At 41.3% G+C, this 19,748-nt stretch overlaps 2 protein-coding genes across 2 annotated transcripts in view; one reads left to right on the forward strand and one right to left on the reverse strand.

The window, feature by feature from the left end:
* Nucleotides 1–291: 291 nt before the first annotated feature.
* ARL1 (ARF like GTPase 1) lies at nucleotides 292–10,280 on the forward strand (the record flags this gene model as incomplete). The annotated part of the gene is made up of 5 exons (XM_080704811.1): nucleotides 292–382; nucleotides 3,224–3,305; nucleotides 4,482–4,593; nucleotides 9,071–9,253; nucleotides 10,272–10,280. The coding sequence occupies 5 exons, from the start codon at nucleotides 292–294 to the stop codon at nucleotides 10,278–10,280; spliced, it is 477 nt and encodes a 158-aa protein (XP_080560937.1).
* Nucleotides 10,281–17,467: 7,187 nt separating this feature from the next.
* The window catches only part of UTP20 (UTP20 small subunit processome component), a gene marked incomplete at both ends in the record, with an annotated part of 110,824 nt that continues 108,543 nt past the window's right edge, over nucleotides 17,468–19,748 (reverse strand). Inside the window, 3 exons of the mRNA XM_080705144.1 lie at nucleotides 17,468–17,623; nucleotides 17,818–17,963; nucleotides 19,416–19,542. Of these exons, the coding sequence (XP_080561270.1) occupies nucleotides 17,468–17,623; nucleotides 17,818–17,963; nucleotides 19,416–19,542 (429 nt within the window). The remainder of the gene's footprint in view (nucleotides 17,624–17,817; nucleotides 17,964–19,415; nucleotides 19,543–19,748) is intronic.

Below are 19,748 nucleotides of genomic sequence, written 5' to 3' on the forward strand. Positions count from 1 at the left end.
AAAGCTGGGCATGGTGGCACACGCTTGTAATCCCAGCATTTGGGACCTGAGACAGGAGGATCGCAGTTTATGGCCAGCCTCAGCTACTTAGTGAAGTCCTTTGCATCTCTGTGAGAACCTGTTTCAAAATAAAGAATCAAAAATAGGGCTGGGGGTATAGCTCGGAGGTAGAATGCCCCAGGTTCCATCCTCAGTAATGCAGAAAAAGAAGATATTTAATACATTTTTGCTTTTATTATTTTAGGTGGATTTTTCTCAAGTATTTTTTCCAGTCTCTTTGGAACCCGGGAAATGAGGATTTTAATTTTGGGATTAGATGGTGCTGGAAAAACCACAATTCTGTACAGATTACAGGTTGGAGAAGTTGTTACTACAATTCCTAGTAAGTGTTGGTATGAGTTTTTTGGCTTCTATCTAACTTTCTGAATAAATAATTTATGTAATAATAAGGTTTGTAAGCTTCTAGTAAGGACAATATGTTGGTAGCACTTCCGCCAACTGAAAGGCATTTGGATGTAATTTAAGGTCCCCTGTCAAGAGTTTTGCTATTTAAAGTTGGTTTAAGTAACTGAATCTTACTGAAAACTGGTATCTTTACTGATAAAATGAGGATAATAAATCTACTGTCTTTGAAGGGGAAATAATTGATTTGTACAAAAGTACAAATGAGTTGGGGCTACAGCTCAGTGGTGGAATGCTTGTTTAGCATGCATTAGGCCCTGGGTTTGATTGCAGCACCAAAAAGAAAGAAAAGAAAAAAAAAGGAAAAGAAAGAAAGAAGGAAAGAAAGAGTCTGGTGGGAGGAAGGGAACAAAAGTACTTTGTAAACCTGTGTAAAAAAAATTGAATGTTAAGTGAGAGTAATTCTACTCATTTCTTTCCCCACTGAGGATTGACCCCATGGCCTTGGACATGATTGGCAGGTGCTCTATCTGAATTATGTCTCTAGCCGCTTGTTTTTATTATTTTATTTTGAGACAGAGTCTTACTAAATAAGTTGCCCAGGGTAGCTTCTAACTTGGGGTCCTCCTGCCTCAGTCTCCTGAGTGGCTGGGATTGTGGGTTTTTCTGGCTCTACTGATCACTCTTATTACCTCACTTGTAGAAACTGCATATTGAAGTAAACTGGTACCAAAAAAGAACAAAATAGCTGGGTGGTGCACACTTGTAATCCCAGCATTTGAGGCTGAGACAGGAGGCTCACGGTTTAGCCTCAGCTACTTAGGCCCTGTGCAACTCAGTGAGACTTTGTTTCAAAATAAAGAATAAAAAATAGAGCTGGGAGTGTAGCTATGAGGTAGAATGCCCCTGGGTTCTATCCCCAGTACCACAAAAAACAAAACCAAAAACCAAAAGAAACACTTCAACTTTAAATCTATTGTTACTATCTTAGAAAAATATTAGCCAACAAGTTTTACTACATAAGAACACACTGTTGATACTTATACTGTTATATTGTTTTACGTGAGTATACTTAGAAAAGATTAATACATTTAAACTGAATTGAAGAGGTCATACAGTTTGCTTAGTTCTATTTAGATTATGCCTCTGTGGTTACTTGAACCCAGGAGCCCTCTACTACTAAGCTACATCTCCAGCCTTTTTTATTTTTTATTAAGTTAAATTAATTAATTTTAGTACTAGGGATTGAACTCAGGGACATTCTACCTCTAAGCCACATCCCTAGCCCTATTTTATTTTATTTTATTTTATTTATTTATTTTTGGTATTGAGAGTTGAATTGAGGGGTATTTTGCCTCTAAGCTATACCCCTAGCCCTGTTTTATTTCTTATTTGGAAACAGGGTCTTGCTAGGTTGAGGAGAGTCTCAGTATTTAGTGAACCTATGATCCTTCTGTCTCAGCCTCCCAAGTATTGGGATTATAGGTGTGCTCCACCGTGCCCAGTTAATTTTTTAATTTTGAAATAGGGTCTTGCTAATATACAGAGGTCCTCACTAAATTGCTGAGGCTAGCTGTGAACCTGTAATCCTCCTGTCTCAGCCTCCCAAGTACTGGAATTATAGGCATGTACTACTATACCTGGCTTATTTTTTATTTTGACACAGTGGTGTGGTCCCTAAGTTGCCTAGGCTGTCATGGAACTTGTGATGTTGTCTCAGCCTCCCAGGTTTCTGGGATTATAAGCATGTGCCACCATGCCTGGCTAATTCACTTAATTCTAAGGGAGACATTAATGGACTTGTGTTCTAACTTTTCATTTCAGTTTCCAATAGTGTAGTTAAGTCTTTTTAGGTTTGCATACTAAATACTCATAAGCATCACTTAACAGTACCTGTGGGCTAAGCCCCCAGCCCTGTTTTAATTTTTACTTGGTAGCTGGGTCTCACTACGTTACTGAGAGTCTCATCAAGTTGCTGAGGCTGGCTTTGAACCTGTGATTTTCCTATCTCAGCCTCCCAAGTACTAGGATTACAGATGTGCAACATCCAGCAAATCTTAACTTTCTGAACCCCCCCCCCCTTTTTTTTTTTTGCGGGTCTGGGGATGGAACCTAGGAGCATTCCACCTCCGAGCTACACTCCCTGCCGGTTTTTTTTTTTTTAATTCTTTTATTTTTTTATTTTATTATTATTATTTTTTTTTGGTGGTTCTGGGGTTCCTGGAAGCCCTTCTACCTCTGGGCTCCACTCCCAGACCTATTTTATATTTTTGAAACAGGGTCTCTTACGCCAGCGCGGCTGGCTTCGAACCTGTGCGATCCTCCTGTCTCCGCCTCCCAAGCGCGGGGATTACAAGCGTGCGCCACCACGCCCGGCCTAAATTCTTTTATTTTGAAACCGGGTCTTACTGAGTTGTAGAGGGCCTTACTAAGTAGCTGAGGCTGTCCACGAACCCAGGTCCTCCGATCCTCTAGTCTCAGCCTCCCAAATGCTGAGATTACAAGCATGTGCCACCACGCCCGGCTCTGGGCTCTGAACACTTGTATGCCATTATTGAGGGCAGTTTAATAGGGTTTCCATTGAGCTGAAAATTATATTTGTAGAGTTGTCAAGATTCTTATATAATCTGAAGGGGTTGCTGTAATTAATACGTCTGGTGTGCATGTCAAAACATACTGTTTTTTAGCTTAAGTGGAATAAAATCCCAACTAATAATATGATTTAACAATTATAATTAGTTGCTAAAACACAATCAGATTGGATACTTTGCAAGTGGAATGCATTAGTGTACACTTACTACTGATTGAATTTCTCTTTCAGCTATTGGATTTAATGTAGAGACTGTGACATACAAAAACCTTAAATTCCAAGTTTGGGATTTAGGAGGACAGACAAGTATCAGGTATGGTATAAAGGCCAAGCTATCTTGTGGTATTTAACATTTATTGGTTGTTCTAATCCCAAATATATCATCTATTCTAAATTAGATAGGAGCTACCTAGCTTAAAAAGAGGTAAAATTTGAAACTGCCTATTTCTTCAGAGCATCCATTAATTTAAAATCTAAGGAAGCTAGTTTTTCAGATATGACCTAATCTATTCAGTTTTCTTACCTGAAAAAGGCCCTCAGATTGGTTCTTGTCAGATCTTTTCTTTGTAATAGACTGTTTCAGAGTTCATAGAAGTACTCTGTAGGCAAGCCTAGAGCCAACGTAAACAGACATGCATGCCTCTGGCAATTTAGGACTGTCTTGGCAACTGTGAATATTTGATAACTATCAGTGGTAGCTTATTATTGTACCACCTTAGGAAATTAGTAATACATTCCCTAAACATCCTGCCTTCCTTTATTTTTTAATTATTTTTATTTATTTATTTATTTTGTGGTACTGGGGGTGGGACCCAGGGGCTTTCTACCTCCAGGCTACACCGCCAGACCTATTTTATATTTTATTTGGAAACATGGTCTCACCAAGTAACTGAGGCTGGCTTCGAACCTGTGCGCTGTGCGATCCTCCTGTCTCAGCCTCCCAAGTGCTGGGATTATAAGCGTGCGCCACCACGCCTGGCCCTGCCTTCCTTTAACCAATTTCATTTCTTAAATAACTTGAATTTATTTCTAAGTATAGCCATTTTTACTTGGTTTCAATAGTTAATTTAATGACTGCTGTTTAAAATCACTTAAAGCACAAAAGTCCATTCCTCTTAAGGGATTCTTCTTTAAAGATTTATAGTTATAACAGTCAGGTATGTGTGTAGCTTATTCTATCAGTACATTTAGTAAGTTATAGGTATAAATACAGCCGAAAGTCTGAACTCATTTTGAAACTACTTGGACCTGTGATTTAATATTTATCATCATTCTTTGAACCTCATCACATCCAAGGGATATGAGATACAAATATATCCGCTAGAAAGAGCGAATCATTGTAGTATTTATTCTAACATGAGCGGGGCAGGAGTGGCAGGTAATCTTTCCCACACGTCATTGCCCTGAGTCCTAGCATGTAAATTGACATGTCAGTTTTTGCTTCTTTCTAGTAGTAATTGTATACTCTCCCTTTGTAAATTTCTTCTAGGCCATATTGGAGGTGTTATTATTCAAACACAGACGCAGTCATCTATGTAGTAGACAGTTGTGACCGAGACCGAATTGGCATTTCCAAGTCAGAGCTGGTTGCCATGTTGGAGGTAAGTAAACCAATACTTTAACATGTGGGAATCTAATTTATTTACATTTGCATGCTATTTGCAGTGTCTGTTACCACATGCTGGAATAATTAAAAAGAATGAGGGGATTTTTCCCCTCCAAGCCTTTAGTATTTTATTTTATGCACATTACTTTTTTATTTCTAAAAATACAGTTGGAGAGCCAGGCGTGGTGGCGCACGCTTGTAATCCCAGCATTCGGGAGGCTGGGACAGGAGGATCGCGGTTCGCGGACAGCCTCAGCTACTTAGTGAGGCCCTCTGCAACTCACTGAGACCCGGTTTCAAAATAAAGAATAAAAAATAGGGCAGGGGGTGTAGCTCGGAGGTCAAATGCCCCTGGGTTCCATCCCCAGACCTGCAAAAAAAAAACCCAAACCAAAACAAAAAAGAAACAAGACAGTTGGAGAGATGGAGGAAAGAAAACCAACTCTGTAACTTTCTTTTTTCTTTTTAGAATGAACATGGGTATTCTACCTCTAACTACACTCCTAACCCTTTTTATCTTGTTTTGAAACGGTCTGGCTAGGTTGGTGAGAATCTCACAAAGTCTGGCCTTGAACCTACTCTATCACTGAGTTACATTGCTCCTCTCCCTTTTTAATATTAATTTGAGAATCTTACTAAGTTGCCCAGGCTGGCCTTGAATTTGCAATCCTTCTCCCTCACAGACTTCCTCCTGGCTCAGCTTCCTAAGTAGTGGGATTATAGGCCTGTGTCACCATGCCAGCTTCTATAACTTCTTCTTCTTCTTCTTCTTCTTTTTTTTTTTTTTTTTGCTACTGGGGATAAAACCCAGGGCATTCCACCTCCAAGTTACACCCCCAGCCCTATTTTTTATTCTTTATTTTGAAACAGGCTCTCACTGAGTTCTGAGTTGCAAAGGGCCTCATTAAGTAGCTGAGACTGTTAAACCAAGATCCTCCTGTCTCAGCCTCCCAAATGCTGGGATTAAAACATGTGCCACCATGCCTGGCATCTGTAACTTCTTATAGGCTCAATTTCTTGATTTCAGAAAATTCATAGCCCTTCTAAAGCAACTGTTGTAAATCAGTGTTAGCTTTTCATTGTCGTGACCAAAATACCCAACAAGAATACCTTACAGGAGGAAAGGTTTATTTGACTCAGTTGCAGAGGATTCAGTTCATGGTTGGCCGGCTCCAAGGCAGGGACAAGGCAGAGGGCATGTTGGAGGAGGCTGCCCTGTTCACGCAGCCAGGAAGCAGAGGAGAGGGGAAGGAGCTGGGGAGAAGGCACACCCTTCCTGGCTGTGTGCCCCCAAGGGCCTACTTCTCCAGCTGGGTCTGACTTCCCATTCATCCTAGCCATCAAGAGCGCTCAGAGCCCCAGGATCTGGCCATTGTTTATTTTTTATTTAATTTTTTTTGCAGTACCGGGGATGGAACCCAGGGGCATTCTACCTCCAAGTTATACCCCCAGCCCCATTTTTTTATTCTTTATTTTGAAACAGGGTTGTACTGAGTTGCAAAGGTCCTCACTTAAGTAGTGCCCGAGACTCCTTGAACTGCAGTCCTCCTGACTCAGCCTCCCAATGGCTGGGATTACAAGCATGTGCCACCGCGCCCGGCCTGGCCTCTCAGCCTGGCTGCATTGGAGACTGTGGCCTCAACACACGAGCCTTGGGGGTGTTCCACATCCAAACCATAACACTCAGCGTTTTTCTTTCTCTCTTTGCAGTCCTAGGATTGGACCCATCGTCACTCTCACTGAGCTATATCCCTCATCTCCTACCCTCCTCTAAATTTACTTTGAGGGGCTCACTAAGTCGCCTGGGTTGGCCCTGAACTTGCAATTCTCCCTCTCGGTCTTCTGAGTAGCTAGGATTAAAGCCGTGTGCCACTGTGCCCAGCCACCATGATCTCTTCTTTGAAAGACTGAGCTTCTTGCCTTTTGAGCCCTTTGCTCCTTCTGTTTGGAATTCTCTTCATTCAAATCTGCAACTTTAGCCGGGCATGGTGGCGCACACTTGTAATCCCCGCGCTTGGGAGGCGGAGACAGGAGGATCGCACAGGTTCGAAGCCAGCCTCAGCTACTTAGGCTCTCAGCAACTTAGTGAGACCCTGTTTCCAAATAAAATATAAAATGGGTCTGGGAGTATAGCCCAAAGGTAGAAAGCCTCTGGGTTCCACCCCCAGTACCACCAAAAAAACCCAAACAACAACAACAAAACAAATCTGCAACTTTATTTATGCTACTTATTGTTTCCTTGTCTAGATTTTGTGTGTGTGTGTGTGTGTGTGTGTGTGTGTGTGTGTGTGTGTGAGAGATACAGGGGATGGAACCCAAGGGCATTGTACCTTCCAGTTACACCTCCAGTCCTATTTTTTATTCTTTTCATATTTTGAAACTGAGTTGCAAAGGGCCTCCTTAAGTAGCTGAGGCTGGCTGTGAACCACGATCCTCCGATCCTCCAGTCTTTGCCTCCCGAATGCTGGGATTACAAGCATGTGCCACCACACCCGGGTCCTTGTCTAGTTTTGGTTTTTTTTTTTTTTTTTTGGTGGTACTGGGGTTCCAGGAAGCCCTTCTACCTCCGGGCTACACTCCCAGACCTATTTTTACAACTTTATTTGGAAACAGGGTCTCCTAAGCCAGCGCGTGTGGCTGGCTTCGAACCTGCGCGATCCTCTTGTCTCTGCCTCCCAAGCGCGGGGATTACAAGCGTGCGCCACCACGCCCGGCCTTGTCTAGTTTTTAAATGTATTTGTTTATTAATGTATGCCTTTCCCTCAGCAATTAAGAGCTCAGTACTTTATTCTTTGAGGTTAATAAGAACATGTATTGGCTGCTCAGGGTGGCACATGCTTGTAATCTCAGTACTTGGGAGGCTGAGACAGGAGGATTACAGGTTTGAGGCTAGTGTCAGCAATTTAGTGAAATCCTGTTTAAAAATAAAAACTAAAGTTGGATGTGGTGGTGCATGCTTGTAATCCCAGGATCTGGGAGGCTGAGACAGGAGGATCGCATTTCGTGGATAGCCTCAGCTATTCTTTTTGTGTGTGTGTGGGACTAGGGATGGAACCTGGAAGCATTTGACCTTTGAGCTACACCCTCTGCCCAATTTTTTTATTCTTTATTTTGAAACAGAGTCTCACTGAGTTGCAGAGGGCCTAAGTAGCTGAGGCTGTCCTTGAACCACGATCCTCCCGTCTCAGCTTCCCAAATGCTGGGATTACAAGATTGTGCCACCATGCCTGGCTTTCTCAGCTACTTCTTAGTGAGGTCCTTTGCAAGTTGGTGAGACCCTGTTTCAAAATAAGGAATAAAAATAGGGCTGGGGTGTAGCTTGGAGGTAGAATGCCTTTGGGTTTCATCCCCAGTACTGCAAAAATAATAAATAAATAAATAAATAAATAAATAAATAAAACTGAAAAAATAGGGCTGGGGGTGTAGTTCAAAGGTAGAATGCCCCTGAGTCCATCCTAGTACTGCAAAAAAAAAAAAAAAAGATTGTCTTCAGGTTTATCTTGGTTATAGTGTGCCCTTAGGTTTAATCCTCAGTTTAAAAAAAAAAAAAAAGAAGTCATGTATGGGTTGACTGACCTAATTCACAAAATGTAGTAAATAATTTAAAAATAATGAAATATACTATGATTAATAATGAAAAAATTTGATCGAGAAAATCAGATGGTTTTCTTTTCCCACCAAAACTATTCTGACAATAGCCATTGAATTCTTATAAGTTTTAGGTCAATTGATACCGAGGTAAAATCATTTTCAGAAGAAAGGACTTTGGATTTCTGATTTCTTGTACTATTGAATTCTTTTTTTGCATGTATGTGGTACTGGGAATTGAACCCAAGGGCACTCTACGTCTGAGTTACACCTGCAGCCCTTTATTTATTTATTTATTTATTTATTTATTTATTTATTATTTAGCAGTACTGGAGTTGGAACCCAGGGGCATTTTACCTCCTAGCTACTCCCCCGCCCCTATTTTATTATTCTTTTTTGCAGTAATGGGATGGAACCCAGGGGTATTCTACCTCTGAGCTACACCCCCAGCCTTATTTTTTAGTATTTATTTATTTTTGTGGTACTGGGGATGGAACCCTTTTACCTCCGAGGGGCTACACTCCCAGACCTATTTTATATTTTATTTCGAAACAGGGTCTCTTAAGCCAGCTGAGGCTGGCTTTGAACCTCTGATCCTCCTGTCTCAGCCTCCCAAGTGCGGGGTTACAAGTATGCACCACCACGCCCAGCAGTCTTTATTTTTTTTGAAACAGTCTGAGTTGCAAAGGGCCTCACTAGGTAGCTGAGGCTGTCCCTGAACTGCACTCTTCCTGTCTCAGCCTCCCAAATGCTGGGATTACAAGCGTGCGCCTCCACATCTGGTTTGAAAATATACTTTTCACGTAATGTATTTTTGGGTATTTTTTCTAAACTCAAGGGATCAAATTGATGAAAAGAAATTAAATATCTTCCATTTAATTTAGGAAGAAGAGCTGAGAAAAGCCATTTTAGTGGTGTTTGCAAATAAGCAAGACATGGAGCAGGCCATGACTCCCTCAGAGATGGCAAATTCACTTGGGTTACCTGCCTTGAAGGACCGAAAATGGCAGATATTCAAAACATCAGCCACCAAAGGCACTGGCCTTGATGAGGCAATGGAATGGCAAGTATCGTGTTTCCAGAGGCCACCTGTGAATGTGTGTGTGCGCGCACTCGCAGCCGTTTACACCTGTGTAGGCCATCTGTGTATGTGTCTATGTGTGTACGTGTATCTGTGGCCACACATATATGTGTGTAGTTTTCCTTTAGGATAGAACTTTTTGTGTGTGTGTGTGGTACTGGGGGTTGGAACCCAGGGACTTTCTACCTTCGGGCTATACTCCCAGACCTATTTTCTATTTATTTGGAAACAGGGTCTCACTAAGTTGCTGAGAGCCTCACTCAGTAGCTGAGGCTGGCTTCGAACCTGTGCGACTCCTGTCTCAGCCTCCCAAGCGCGGGGATTACAAGCGTGAGCACCACGCCTGGCTAGGATAGAACTTTACTTGAGGATGAAATTTAGATTGCTTTGCAAATTTATCACATAAGTTACTCCAGCGTTTCTTCCTTGGGTCTTCATGTGTATCTGCTTTATTTCAGCCATACCACCCTGATTATAGTTACTTAGATAAGCCATCTCTGCCATTTTTAGCCTTTTTCCTACATCACCTTCTCTTTTGGTTCCTCCTCCAGAAATTTGTTCAAGGCTCTCTTCAGGAGCCTTCTTTGATTAATCTATTCCCATATCTACCACACACAAGGTTAGATACCCTTGTCAGATCAGTGGCTGACTGCTTACGTTGGCTTGTGTTTGCTTGGTTTGTACATCTCCTCATTGCACAATGCGCTTCTTGAGAACGGAGATCAGCTTTCACTTAGGAATTATCTGCATGTGGCCCCGCAGGAGTGGCAGCCTGGAAAATAGATATTTGATCTTTTGTCAAAGCATAGATAAAATCAGAGCTTATGAGACCTTCATGGAAACTTGAGTCCATGATCTCATTTTTCTAATGTTTTTAGCTTTCATCATTTTAAGTACTTTGGAACCCACTTTCTACTATACCTACTCAAAGTAAGAAGTGTTCATGCTTTATACTTCAAAGTTAATTTTATGCATTAAATTAACTTGCTTATTTCTCTTCACAGGTTAGTTGAAACATTAAAAAGCAGACAGTAATTGAATCACTTCAGCTCCTCTGTGGCAAGTGTGCTTCACATCACCAAATGTTAAAACTACATGATCGTTGGCATATACAGAACTCATTGCAGAGTTCATAATAAATGTAAAAAATAAGTATTTGGTTGGAGGGATGACTTGACTGAATCACCTGTATGTTATATGTAATGTAAAATATTCCATCCTTGCTTTCTTGTGTTATGGTATATATTCTATTTGTATGGAATTCTTATTCAAATACATCTATTAAAGAATGTATTCTTCTTGAGGGGAAAACCCTCCTATTTTTGAATTAGTGGTTGCATCTTGTTTGTATAAACACTAACAAATATATTAATTCATATATTTTTTCCCTTAAAATGAAATTAAGTCTTTCCAAAGATTAGACTCAATAGAACAGGCTAGGAACATAGTGTATATAATATAATCTTTAATTGCTTAGCTGACCACTTTATATTAAGCTTTTCATTTAAAAGCTCTTGGTTAAAGGCATGAATGTTATTTTGGTAACTAACTTCACTGACTTGTCTGTAATTGTCACTTTATAGTACTTTATAATGGCTAAAGAGCTTTATCTATATTGAGGTAATCAGCTTGTATGGGATCTGGCGGGGTAGGCGGCAGGTTGTGATGTCTTGGCTTTATGGATATGGACCGAGGTCCTGAGGTCCTGACACTGGCTCGCCCCAGGCCACCTGCTGGTGAGTGGGACAGGGCTCAGGGTAAGACCTGTGGGTCAGAAGCTTGTTTCATGAGTTTTCCTGAATATTCCTAAATATCAACAGGGACAACATACAGCCTATTAAAACTATGCTAATGAGTCACAGAACATTTAAAATAATGTCTGTATATGTGTCTATACTAAAAGTGATCAGTGACATAGTAGAAACAATCGGAAATGGTTCTATTTGATGGAAACTCACAACACAAAATTCACATTAAAGGAAATTAAAAATGTATTTTAAGAAGTATTATAAAAGATGTCTTTACTGTCTTTCCTTCTGTTCTACCTGTAATTAATAAAGATGTAAATTGGTTCAAAGTAAAACATTACTGGTTCAACTGGGAAAATTTAAGCATTCTTGGCATAAAAATTCAGGTTTACTGTAGGAATGGTGGCATATGCTTGTAATACCAGTACTTGGGAGGCTGAGACAAGGAAGATTGCAGGTTCATGGTTAGCCCCAGCAATTTAATGAGGCCCTGTGCGATGTGGTGAGACCCCATTTCCAAATAAAAAATAGGTAGCTCAGAGATAGAATGCCCCTGGGTTCCACCCACAATATCACACACACACAAAATCATGTTTAAAGGAACTTTTTCTGTTTGTGTGGTACTGGGGGCTGAACCCAGGGACATTCTACCTCCAAACTACACCTCCAGCCCTGTTTGTTTATTTTTATTTTTATTTTTATTTTATTTTTTGTGGTACTGGGGATAGAACCTGGGGGCACCCAACCTCCGAGCTATACCCCCAGCCCTATTTTTATTCTTTATTTTTGAAACAAGGTCTCACCAAGTTACGGAGGGACTAAGTAGCTGAGGCTGTCTGCAAACTGTGATCCTCCGGTCTCAGCCTCCCAAATAACAAGTGTGCGCCACCACACCTGGCTCTATTCTTTATTTTGAAATGGTCCAAGTTGCTGAGGCTGGCTATGAATCTGTAATCCTATCTCAGCCTACTAAGTAATGGGATTACAAGTCTAGGTTCAAAGGAACTTTTCAAACTGCCCTGTCCACCACAGGATGAGTTAGTGTGGTAAATACAGTCCTTAGTATTACTAATATTTGGGAGAATTTTTTTCCCACTTGTTAGCCAGCATTTTAAAAATGAAGCACTGACAGTTTAAGCCGGGCATGGTGGCCCATGCCTGTAATCCCAGCTATGAGGGAGGCTGAGGCAGGAGCATCACAAGTTTGTAGCCAGCATGGATAATTTAGCAAGACTTTGTTCCAAAATAAAAAGGGCCAGGACTTAACTCAGGTTAGAGTTCTTACCATGCACAAGGTCCTCAGTTCAACCCCACTACTGCCTAAAGAAAGCTTTTATACCATTTATAGCCCCAAGTCTTAGGAATGCTGGTGGTTCCTTTCCTGGACTTCACTGTTCTTCCAGACACTGCGTGTGGCCTCCCTCACGTTATGATCACTCAGCAAAATGAATGCAGCCTGCTTTCTTCACCTGTGGGATTCTTACTCTAGCACCTATGCTTAGTTGGGTCTTTTTTGAAATCTTTTTTTTTTTTTTTAAGATTTAAAGTTTATTAAAAAGATAGAAATAGTGCCGGGCGTGGTGGCGCACGCTTGTAATCCCAGCATTCGGGAGGCTGAGACCAGAGGATCGCGGTTTGCAGACAGCCTCAGCTAGTGAGACCTTGTGCAACTCAGTGAGACCTGGTTTCAAAATAAAGAATAAAAAATAGGGCAGGGGGTGTAGCTCGGAGGTCGAATGCCCCTGGGTTCCACCATCCCCAGACCTGCAAAAAAAAAAAAAAAAAAAAAAAGAAAGAAATATAGAAAATAGTTACAGCCTCATGTTACCCAGGAGTAACATGAGGGGGTGCTTTGAACGAAATCACCCTTGCAAAAGTGTCCCCAGTGCAACTAATAATACACAGTTTTGGTGGGCAAAAATTGTCATTTTCATACTTATGTCCCTGTATCTAAAATGGTATATGGCACATTGTGGCCCATCAAGAATATATTCATAGTTGAAAGAGCAGAGTATGTAAGTCAGGAAAACAGTACGTATGCAGTGTGCGCTTGGGTTCCCTTCTAGTCAGTGCAATGAATGGGAAACGCCAGGACTAGTTCTAGGTGCTAGGCACATGCCCAAGGGGCTCAGCACTCACCGGCAATTGGGAGCACTGACAAACAGAAGTAGGGCTGGGCCAGGCAGGCAGGCGTTGAGGTGCACAGTCCCTGCCATCTTGATCCTTGGGGCACGAAGGCTTCTTGTAGGCCAGGATTTGGACGACCCCAATTGCTCTGGTTATCACAAAGAATAGGGTGAGATAGGGGGTACTCTTTAATTTTTTTTTGTGTGTGTATGTGGTACTGGAAATGAAACCAGGGGCTTTCTACCTCCGGGCTATACTCCAGACCTATTTTATACTTCATTTGGAAACAGGGTCTCACTAAGTTGCTGAGAGCCTCACTAAGTAGCTGAGGCTGGCTTCGAACCTGTGTGATCCTCCTGTCTCAGCCTCCCAAGTGCTGAGCTCATAAGCTTGCGCCACCATGCCTGGCTCCACGTTACATATTTTTGAGAGAAGTCTGGTAATGAGAAAAGTACCAAACTTGGCAATTGGAACATACAAGTTCTAAGTGCAAATGGCTACTTCTTCAGTTGAAGACCGGATGGACCATTGCCAAAGGTGTCCTTCAGCTCTACCATAATATTTTATAATGCTGATTGGTGTGGAGTGATTTTACTAAGAAAGAAAAAAAGGTGGTTGAATTTACTTGTTATCGTGAATACCTGACATGCACTTTAAACTGGATATGTAATCTCTGTAAAGGTAGGGACCATATCTAATTTACTAATTTACCCTTGCACCTGGTATATAATAGGCACTCAATAAATATTCATGGATTAAAAACGTGTTCAATATCCCTGATATATTTGTTCTTTTGGATATTTAGTACTTTGGGATTTTTTTTTTTTTTTTAGCAACTAGGGATTGAACCCAGGGGCATTCTACCTTCGAGTTACACCCCCAGCCCTATTTTTTATTCTTTATTTTGAAACATAGTCTGAGTTGTGGAGGGTCTCACGAAGTAGCCACCTCACCTGATGTACTTTGGTTTTACATTTTAAAAAATTGTATGAAAGCCGGGCATGGTGGCACATGCTTGTAATCCCAATACTTGGGAGGCTGAGACAGGAGCTGATTGCAGGTTCTCGGCCAGACTCAGTTACGCTGCAATGTAGTAAGACCCTGTTTCAAAATAAAGAATAGAAAATAAGACTGGGAGTGTAGCTTGGAGGTAGAATGCCCCTGGAATCAACCCCCAGTACCGCACAAAAAACAACAGCAATGCATGGACTTTCACTTTAATTAGATCAGCCTTCCAAGATCCCTCTACTTAGAAGAGTGAGAACTGTTGAAGTTAACCAATCACTATCAAAACACAATGTAATTGAACATTTGATTCCTATGCCACATATATTCTAACCCCATAATTACAAATTACAGAGCATGGAGATGGGAGTTCAAATTGTGATTCTACTACCAACATCTATGTCACCTTGGGCAAGTTATGTAATCTTTTTGGGGGTGGGGGTACAAGCGTGCATCACCACACCTGGCTATGTACTCTTGAGTCTGTTTTCTTCATCTGTACAATAGGAACCAACCTAGCCAGGCGTGGTGGCACACGCTTATAATCCCAGGGCTTGGGAGGCTGAGACAGGAGGATCGTAGAGGTTCGAAGCCAGCCTCAGCTACTTAGGCTCTCAGCAACTTAGTGAGATTCTGTTTCCAAATAAAATATAAAATAAGTCTGGGAGTATAGCTCGGAGGTAGAAAAGCCCCTGGGTTCCATCCCCATCCCACAAAAACAAAAAACAAAAATTGGAACCCATCTGACGAATCGTAGGAATACTATGAGAATTAAAATATACGCAAAGTGCCTGGCACATTGAATGGATTTTCCTTCCCCTCTGTCTTCCAAATATATTGGGTTCTAAAGAATACTACTTCCATATCAAATGCAGAGTGAGGCAAAAGAAGCCATGTAGCTGAATAAACACTAGTTTTCTCCAAGTAAATGTGGATTATTACATTTTTAATTGTAAATATTAAATCTTAAAAGCAATTACTAGGGTTTCAAAGAAACCACTTGTTTTATTAATTATTCAGCAGTTTCCACCACACAAGAACATTTTTATTATAAAATTAAATATTTATTTGCAATACTTAATACAAAATCATCGTAGCTTGAAGTAATGAAGCAAATATGGAAACTTGGAAACCTAACACCAAATTTAACACAAAACATTACTAGTACACTTTAACCCCCTGCCATCAAACACCATGTCCTTTAGTCTTTAGCCTTCTCAGAAGTACCCTATCCCGGAAATACTGAATCAGTTTTTCTCTACAGATTTACCAGTACATTATGTGTCCAGATCCCCAAGTTTTTCTGAGTTTGTCACTGTGATAATTCCATTCTTTTTCTATGATTCATCTCTACTTATAGCTGCTTTTCACTGCTATATTTATTTTATTTTATTATATATACTTTTTGCGGGTCTGGGGATAGAACCCAGAGGCATTTGATCTCTGAGCTATACCCCCTGCCCAGTTTTTTAATTCTTTATTTTGAAACAGGGTCTCACTAAGTGGCTGAGGCTGTCCACGAACCGTGATCCTCCAGTCTCAGCCTCCCAAATGCTGGGATTACAAGCGTGTGGCACCACGCCCGGCTCACTGCTACACTTATATGTATGAATATTCTATTATTTTACTTACCCATTCTCTTGTGGAAGGAATTTAGATTGCTTCTAGTCTTCTTCAGGTCCATGATTCAGTTTCTCTAGAACGCCGGGCGTGGTGGCAAATGCTTGTAATCCCCGCACTTGGGAGGGCAGAGACAGGAGGGTTGCGCAGGTTGGAAGCCAGCCATGCTGGCTTAAGAGACCCTGTTTCCAAATTTTAAAAAATGTATAAAATAGGTCTGGGAGTGTAGCCCGGAAGTAGAAGGGTTTCCAGGAACCCCAGAACCCCCCCCCCCCACACACACACAATTTTCTCTAGAGCAAACTATTGGGATAGGATTGTACTAATCTTCGGGTTTATAATATTAAATTGTTTTCAAAAATGGTTTGTGGCTGGGCATGGTGGTGCATGCCTGTAATCACAGTACTTGGAAGGCTAGAATATGAGGATCGCAGGCTCAAGACCAGACTCAGCAACTTAGTGAGCGCTTGTTTCAGAATAAAAAACAGGGCTGAGGGTATAGCTCAGAGGTAGAATTCTCTTGGGTTCAATCTCCAGTACCAAACGAAAAAGAAACAATGATTTTTAAGAGTTCTAATTGTACCACCCTGCTTGCTTATATGTGGTATTGTCAGTCTTGCAAATCCAGTGGCTTCAAAACAGAATGTTACTCTTTTGTTAATTTGCATTTTCCTACTTCTGAGGCTTAATTTAGGAGTGATTTAACTAGCTACAGCTGGGTGGGAGGAGCATCCCTATTAGTCCTGGTATTAACCCTTCAACTTCTGGTAAGGGGGATACAAGGTCTAGGGACTCATAGCCAGGGTGGTGGGGGAGGGCTCAAGATAAGTACTTAAACACTTACTAATCACGATGTAAATACTTTAGAACTGGTAAAGCCACATCAGCTAGTTGTTAAAGGGTCATTTTTATTTATTTTGTGCAGTGTCAGCTTCTCTCTTTTGCCACATTGTCTATGGGATCATTGTTGTTGATTTGTAGGGATTTATTATTCTAGCCTGGGCACCATTAATGCTTAAGCAATAGTATCTTAGTTTTTGTCTTTTCCTTAATTTTAATGAAGTAAAACTTATGACATACTCCCTCTATGGAGAGCACTTTTTGTGTCTTACTTTTGGTATCTACAGGCAAGCACTTTATTTTGTCCTTTTCTAAAAGCATCATGGCTCTACCTTGTCTTATTATCTTCCATATAAGTTTTAGATTTAGCTTTACTAGTTTAACATGAAGAACTCTTGGGTTTTTCCTCCAGTATGCATTTAACCATGGGATCAACTTGGGAAGAATTAGCATCTTAGGGCACTAAATGTTCCTGTCCAGGAACATGGCTATATGTCTTCACTTGTGTAGATTGTAATGCCACTGGATAAAGGTACTGGAACATTTTGTTTAATTTATTCCTAACTTCTATATTTTTCTTGCCACTTTAAGCTATCTTTTTATTAAAAAATGACATCTTAAGCTCTGTCTCTTAGTGTCACATGCTTTTCAGACAATGAAGATACAATAGCAGTAAAACATTTTAATTAAAAAAATATGAGCATGATTACATTAAACAATATATTATACAATCTATGCCAAAGTCCAACTTAAATAATAACACCTTGCTGTGATTCAACCTCACAGAATGTACCAGAAAGTTCATGTTTTGGGGCGAATGGCAATCGTGAAAGTTCTGCTCCCATATCCGCACGGGGGCTTTACTCCACCATTGCCAGATCTTTCAGGCTCTGGCTTTTCTGTCTCTTGGCCTTGTAGCCTGGACGCAGAAACTCTATCTTCCTCTTCTTTGCTTCACTTTTATTTTTATGTTTCTTCAGCTTTTTCTTGGCAGCAATATCAGGATTAGTCACAAACTTAAAAAGGGAATGGAAAGTTTATATTACTTTAAAAGTACATGTTAAAGCAATCCAGATCAAATTCTGAAACGGTGCCATGTTCACCTTTAAACATCACAAATGCGGCACAAATCACAAATGAATGACCGCGGAGCCCCAACTGAACAGCCCCCTCAAGCCCGTGAACACGCCACTCTCCACAGCGAGCTCACCTCCAGAGCCCTCCTCTTCTTCCGCAGAGCTCTCTTCTCACTAGCCTGCTTCTGTACCGAGGCAAAGGCCAGTGAGAAGCTCTCCAGCCCGACCAGCTTCTTCAGCAATTCTATGATTTCCTGGGACAGATTCTTCAGCACAGGGTCTAATTACACAGAGAGTGACAATCAGAGACAGGTCCGTGGGAAAGGACATGTGTGAGCAGCAACATAAAATATGCTCAACATTTAAATTCCTGTGGTATCACCACTAACTCTAGCGGCCCTGAACACCAGTTTCAATTGGTCTCTGTGTTTCTGAGCTGGAAGAGCAAGTCGATGTGATAACCACCGCCTCATTCCTCATCCGGGATCTGAAGGAAATAAAGTAACTCTTTTTTTTTTTGGTGGTACTGAGGATGGAACCAGGGCATTCTATTCTCAAACTACACCCCCAGCCCTATATTTTATTTTTTATTTTGAAGCAGAGACTCACTGAGTTGCAAAGGGCCTCACTAAGTAGCTAAGGCTGTCCTCGAACCGAGATCCTCCTGTCTCAGCCTCACAAATACTGGGATTACAAGTGTGCCACCATGCCTGGCCGTGTACTTCTTTTTTTTTTTTTTTTCGGGTCTGGGGATGGAACCCAGGGGTATTCAACCTCTGAGCTACCCCTTGCCCTATTTTTATTCTTTATTTTGAAACCAGGTCTCACTAAGTTCCAGAGGGCCTAAGTAGCTGAGGCTGTCTGCGAACCACAATCCTCCGGTCTCAGCCTCCCGAATGCTGGGATTACAAGTGTGCTCCACCACGCCCAGCTGGCCTTGTACTTCTTGAGAACATTAAATTTCATTATTTTATTGTTGATTATTATTCATAGCAATGAGGTTTAGTTTGATCCATCTCAAGCCATAGTTTTCTTTAAATATTTAATCTATGCTTAAAAGTAAAGCATACAAGCTGGGCATGGTGGTGCATGCTTGTAATCCTAGCATTCGGTTGGCGGGGACAGGAGGATTGCGGTTCATGAACAGCCTCAGCTACTTAGTGAGGCCCTTTGTAACTCAGTGAGACCTGGTTTCAAAATAAAGAATAAAAAATAGGGCTGGGGGTGCATCTCGGAGGTAGAATGCCCCTGGGCTCCATCTCCAGTACCATAAAAAACAAAAACAAAAACCCGTAAAGCACATTCCTGTGTGTGTGTGTGTGTGTGTGTGTGTGTGTGGTACTGGGACTGAACACAAAGGCATTCCGTCTCCAGGCTACACACCAGCCCTTTTTATTTTGAAACAGAGTCTCACCAGGTTGCTGAGGTTGGTCTCAATCCTTCTGTCTTAGCCTCCCACGTACTGTGGCTATAAGCCTGTGTTACCCTTCCCAACAGAAAACATACTCTTCTAGGAGAGGAACATTCATGCTTTGATGTGAGATAGCATATAGAAATAATACCACCAAATATACAAATATGCTTATTTGCTATTAATCGTCTTAATACCTCACAAGTTTTCTTTCTTAAATTCTGTTAGGGAAAGATGTCGGAAAGGAAGAAGGCATCCATCCAGGAGAGTGTTAGAAATCCTAGTGTGCAAATACTCTGGAGATCAAAGGCAGCAGGTTACCTTGCTCTGCGTAAGTGCTGTTCAGTTCTCTAAACAAGGGAGCGATGATCACCGGGAGATACGGCTTCACCTTGTCTACCCCTAGGTCCATTGCTACAGCACCGAGGAATTTGAAGATGCATGATCTCTGAAAGTGAAGATTGTTTTTCACTTGAAATGTTTCTCTTCAACCATACAAATACACAGTGTTAAGTTAGAAAACAGGGATCAGTCTTCTTTGATATAGATGTTATTGCTGAAGTTTTATGTTCAAAAGGTTGTTACAGCCGGGCATGGTGGCTCACGCTTGTGATCCCAGCGCTTGGGAGGCTGAGAGGAGGATCGCACAGGTTC

The sequence above is a fragment of the Muscardinus avellanarius genome (assembly GCF_963383645.1).
Source record: "Muscardinus avellanarius genome assembly, chromosome: 11".
NCBI classification, from domain to species: domain Eukaryota; kingdom Metazoa; phylum Chordata; class Mammalia; order Rodentia; family Gliridae; genus Muscardinus; species Muscardinus avellanarius.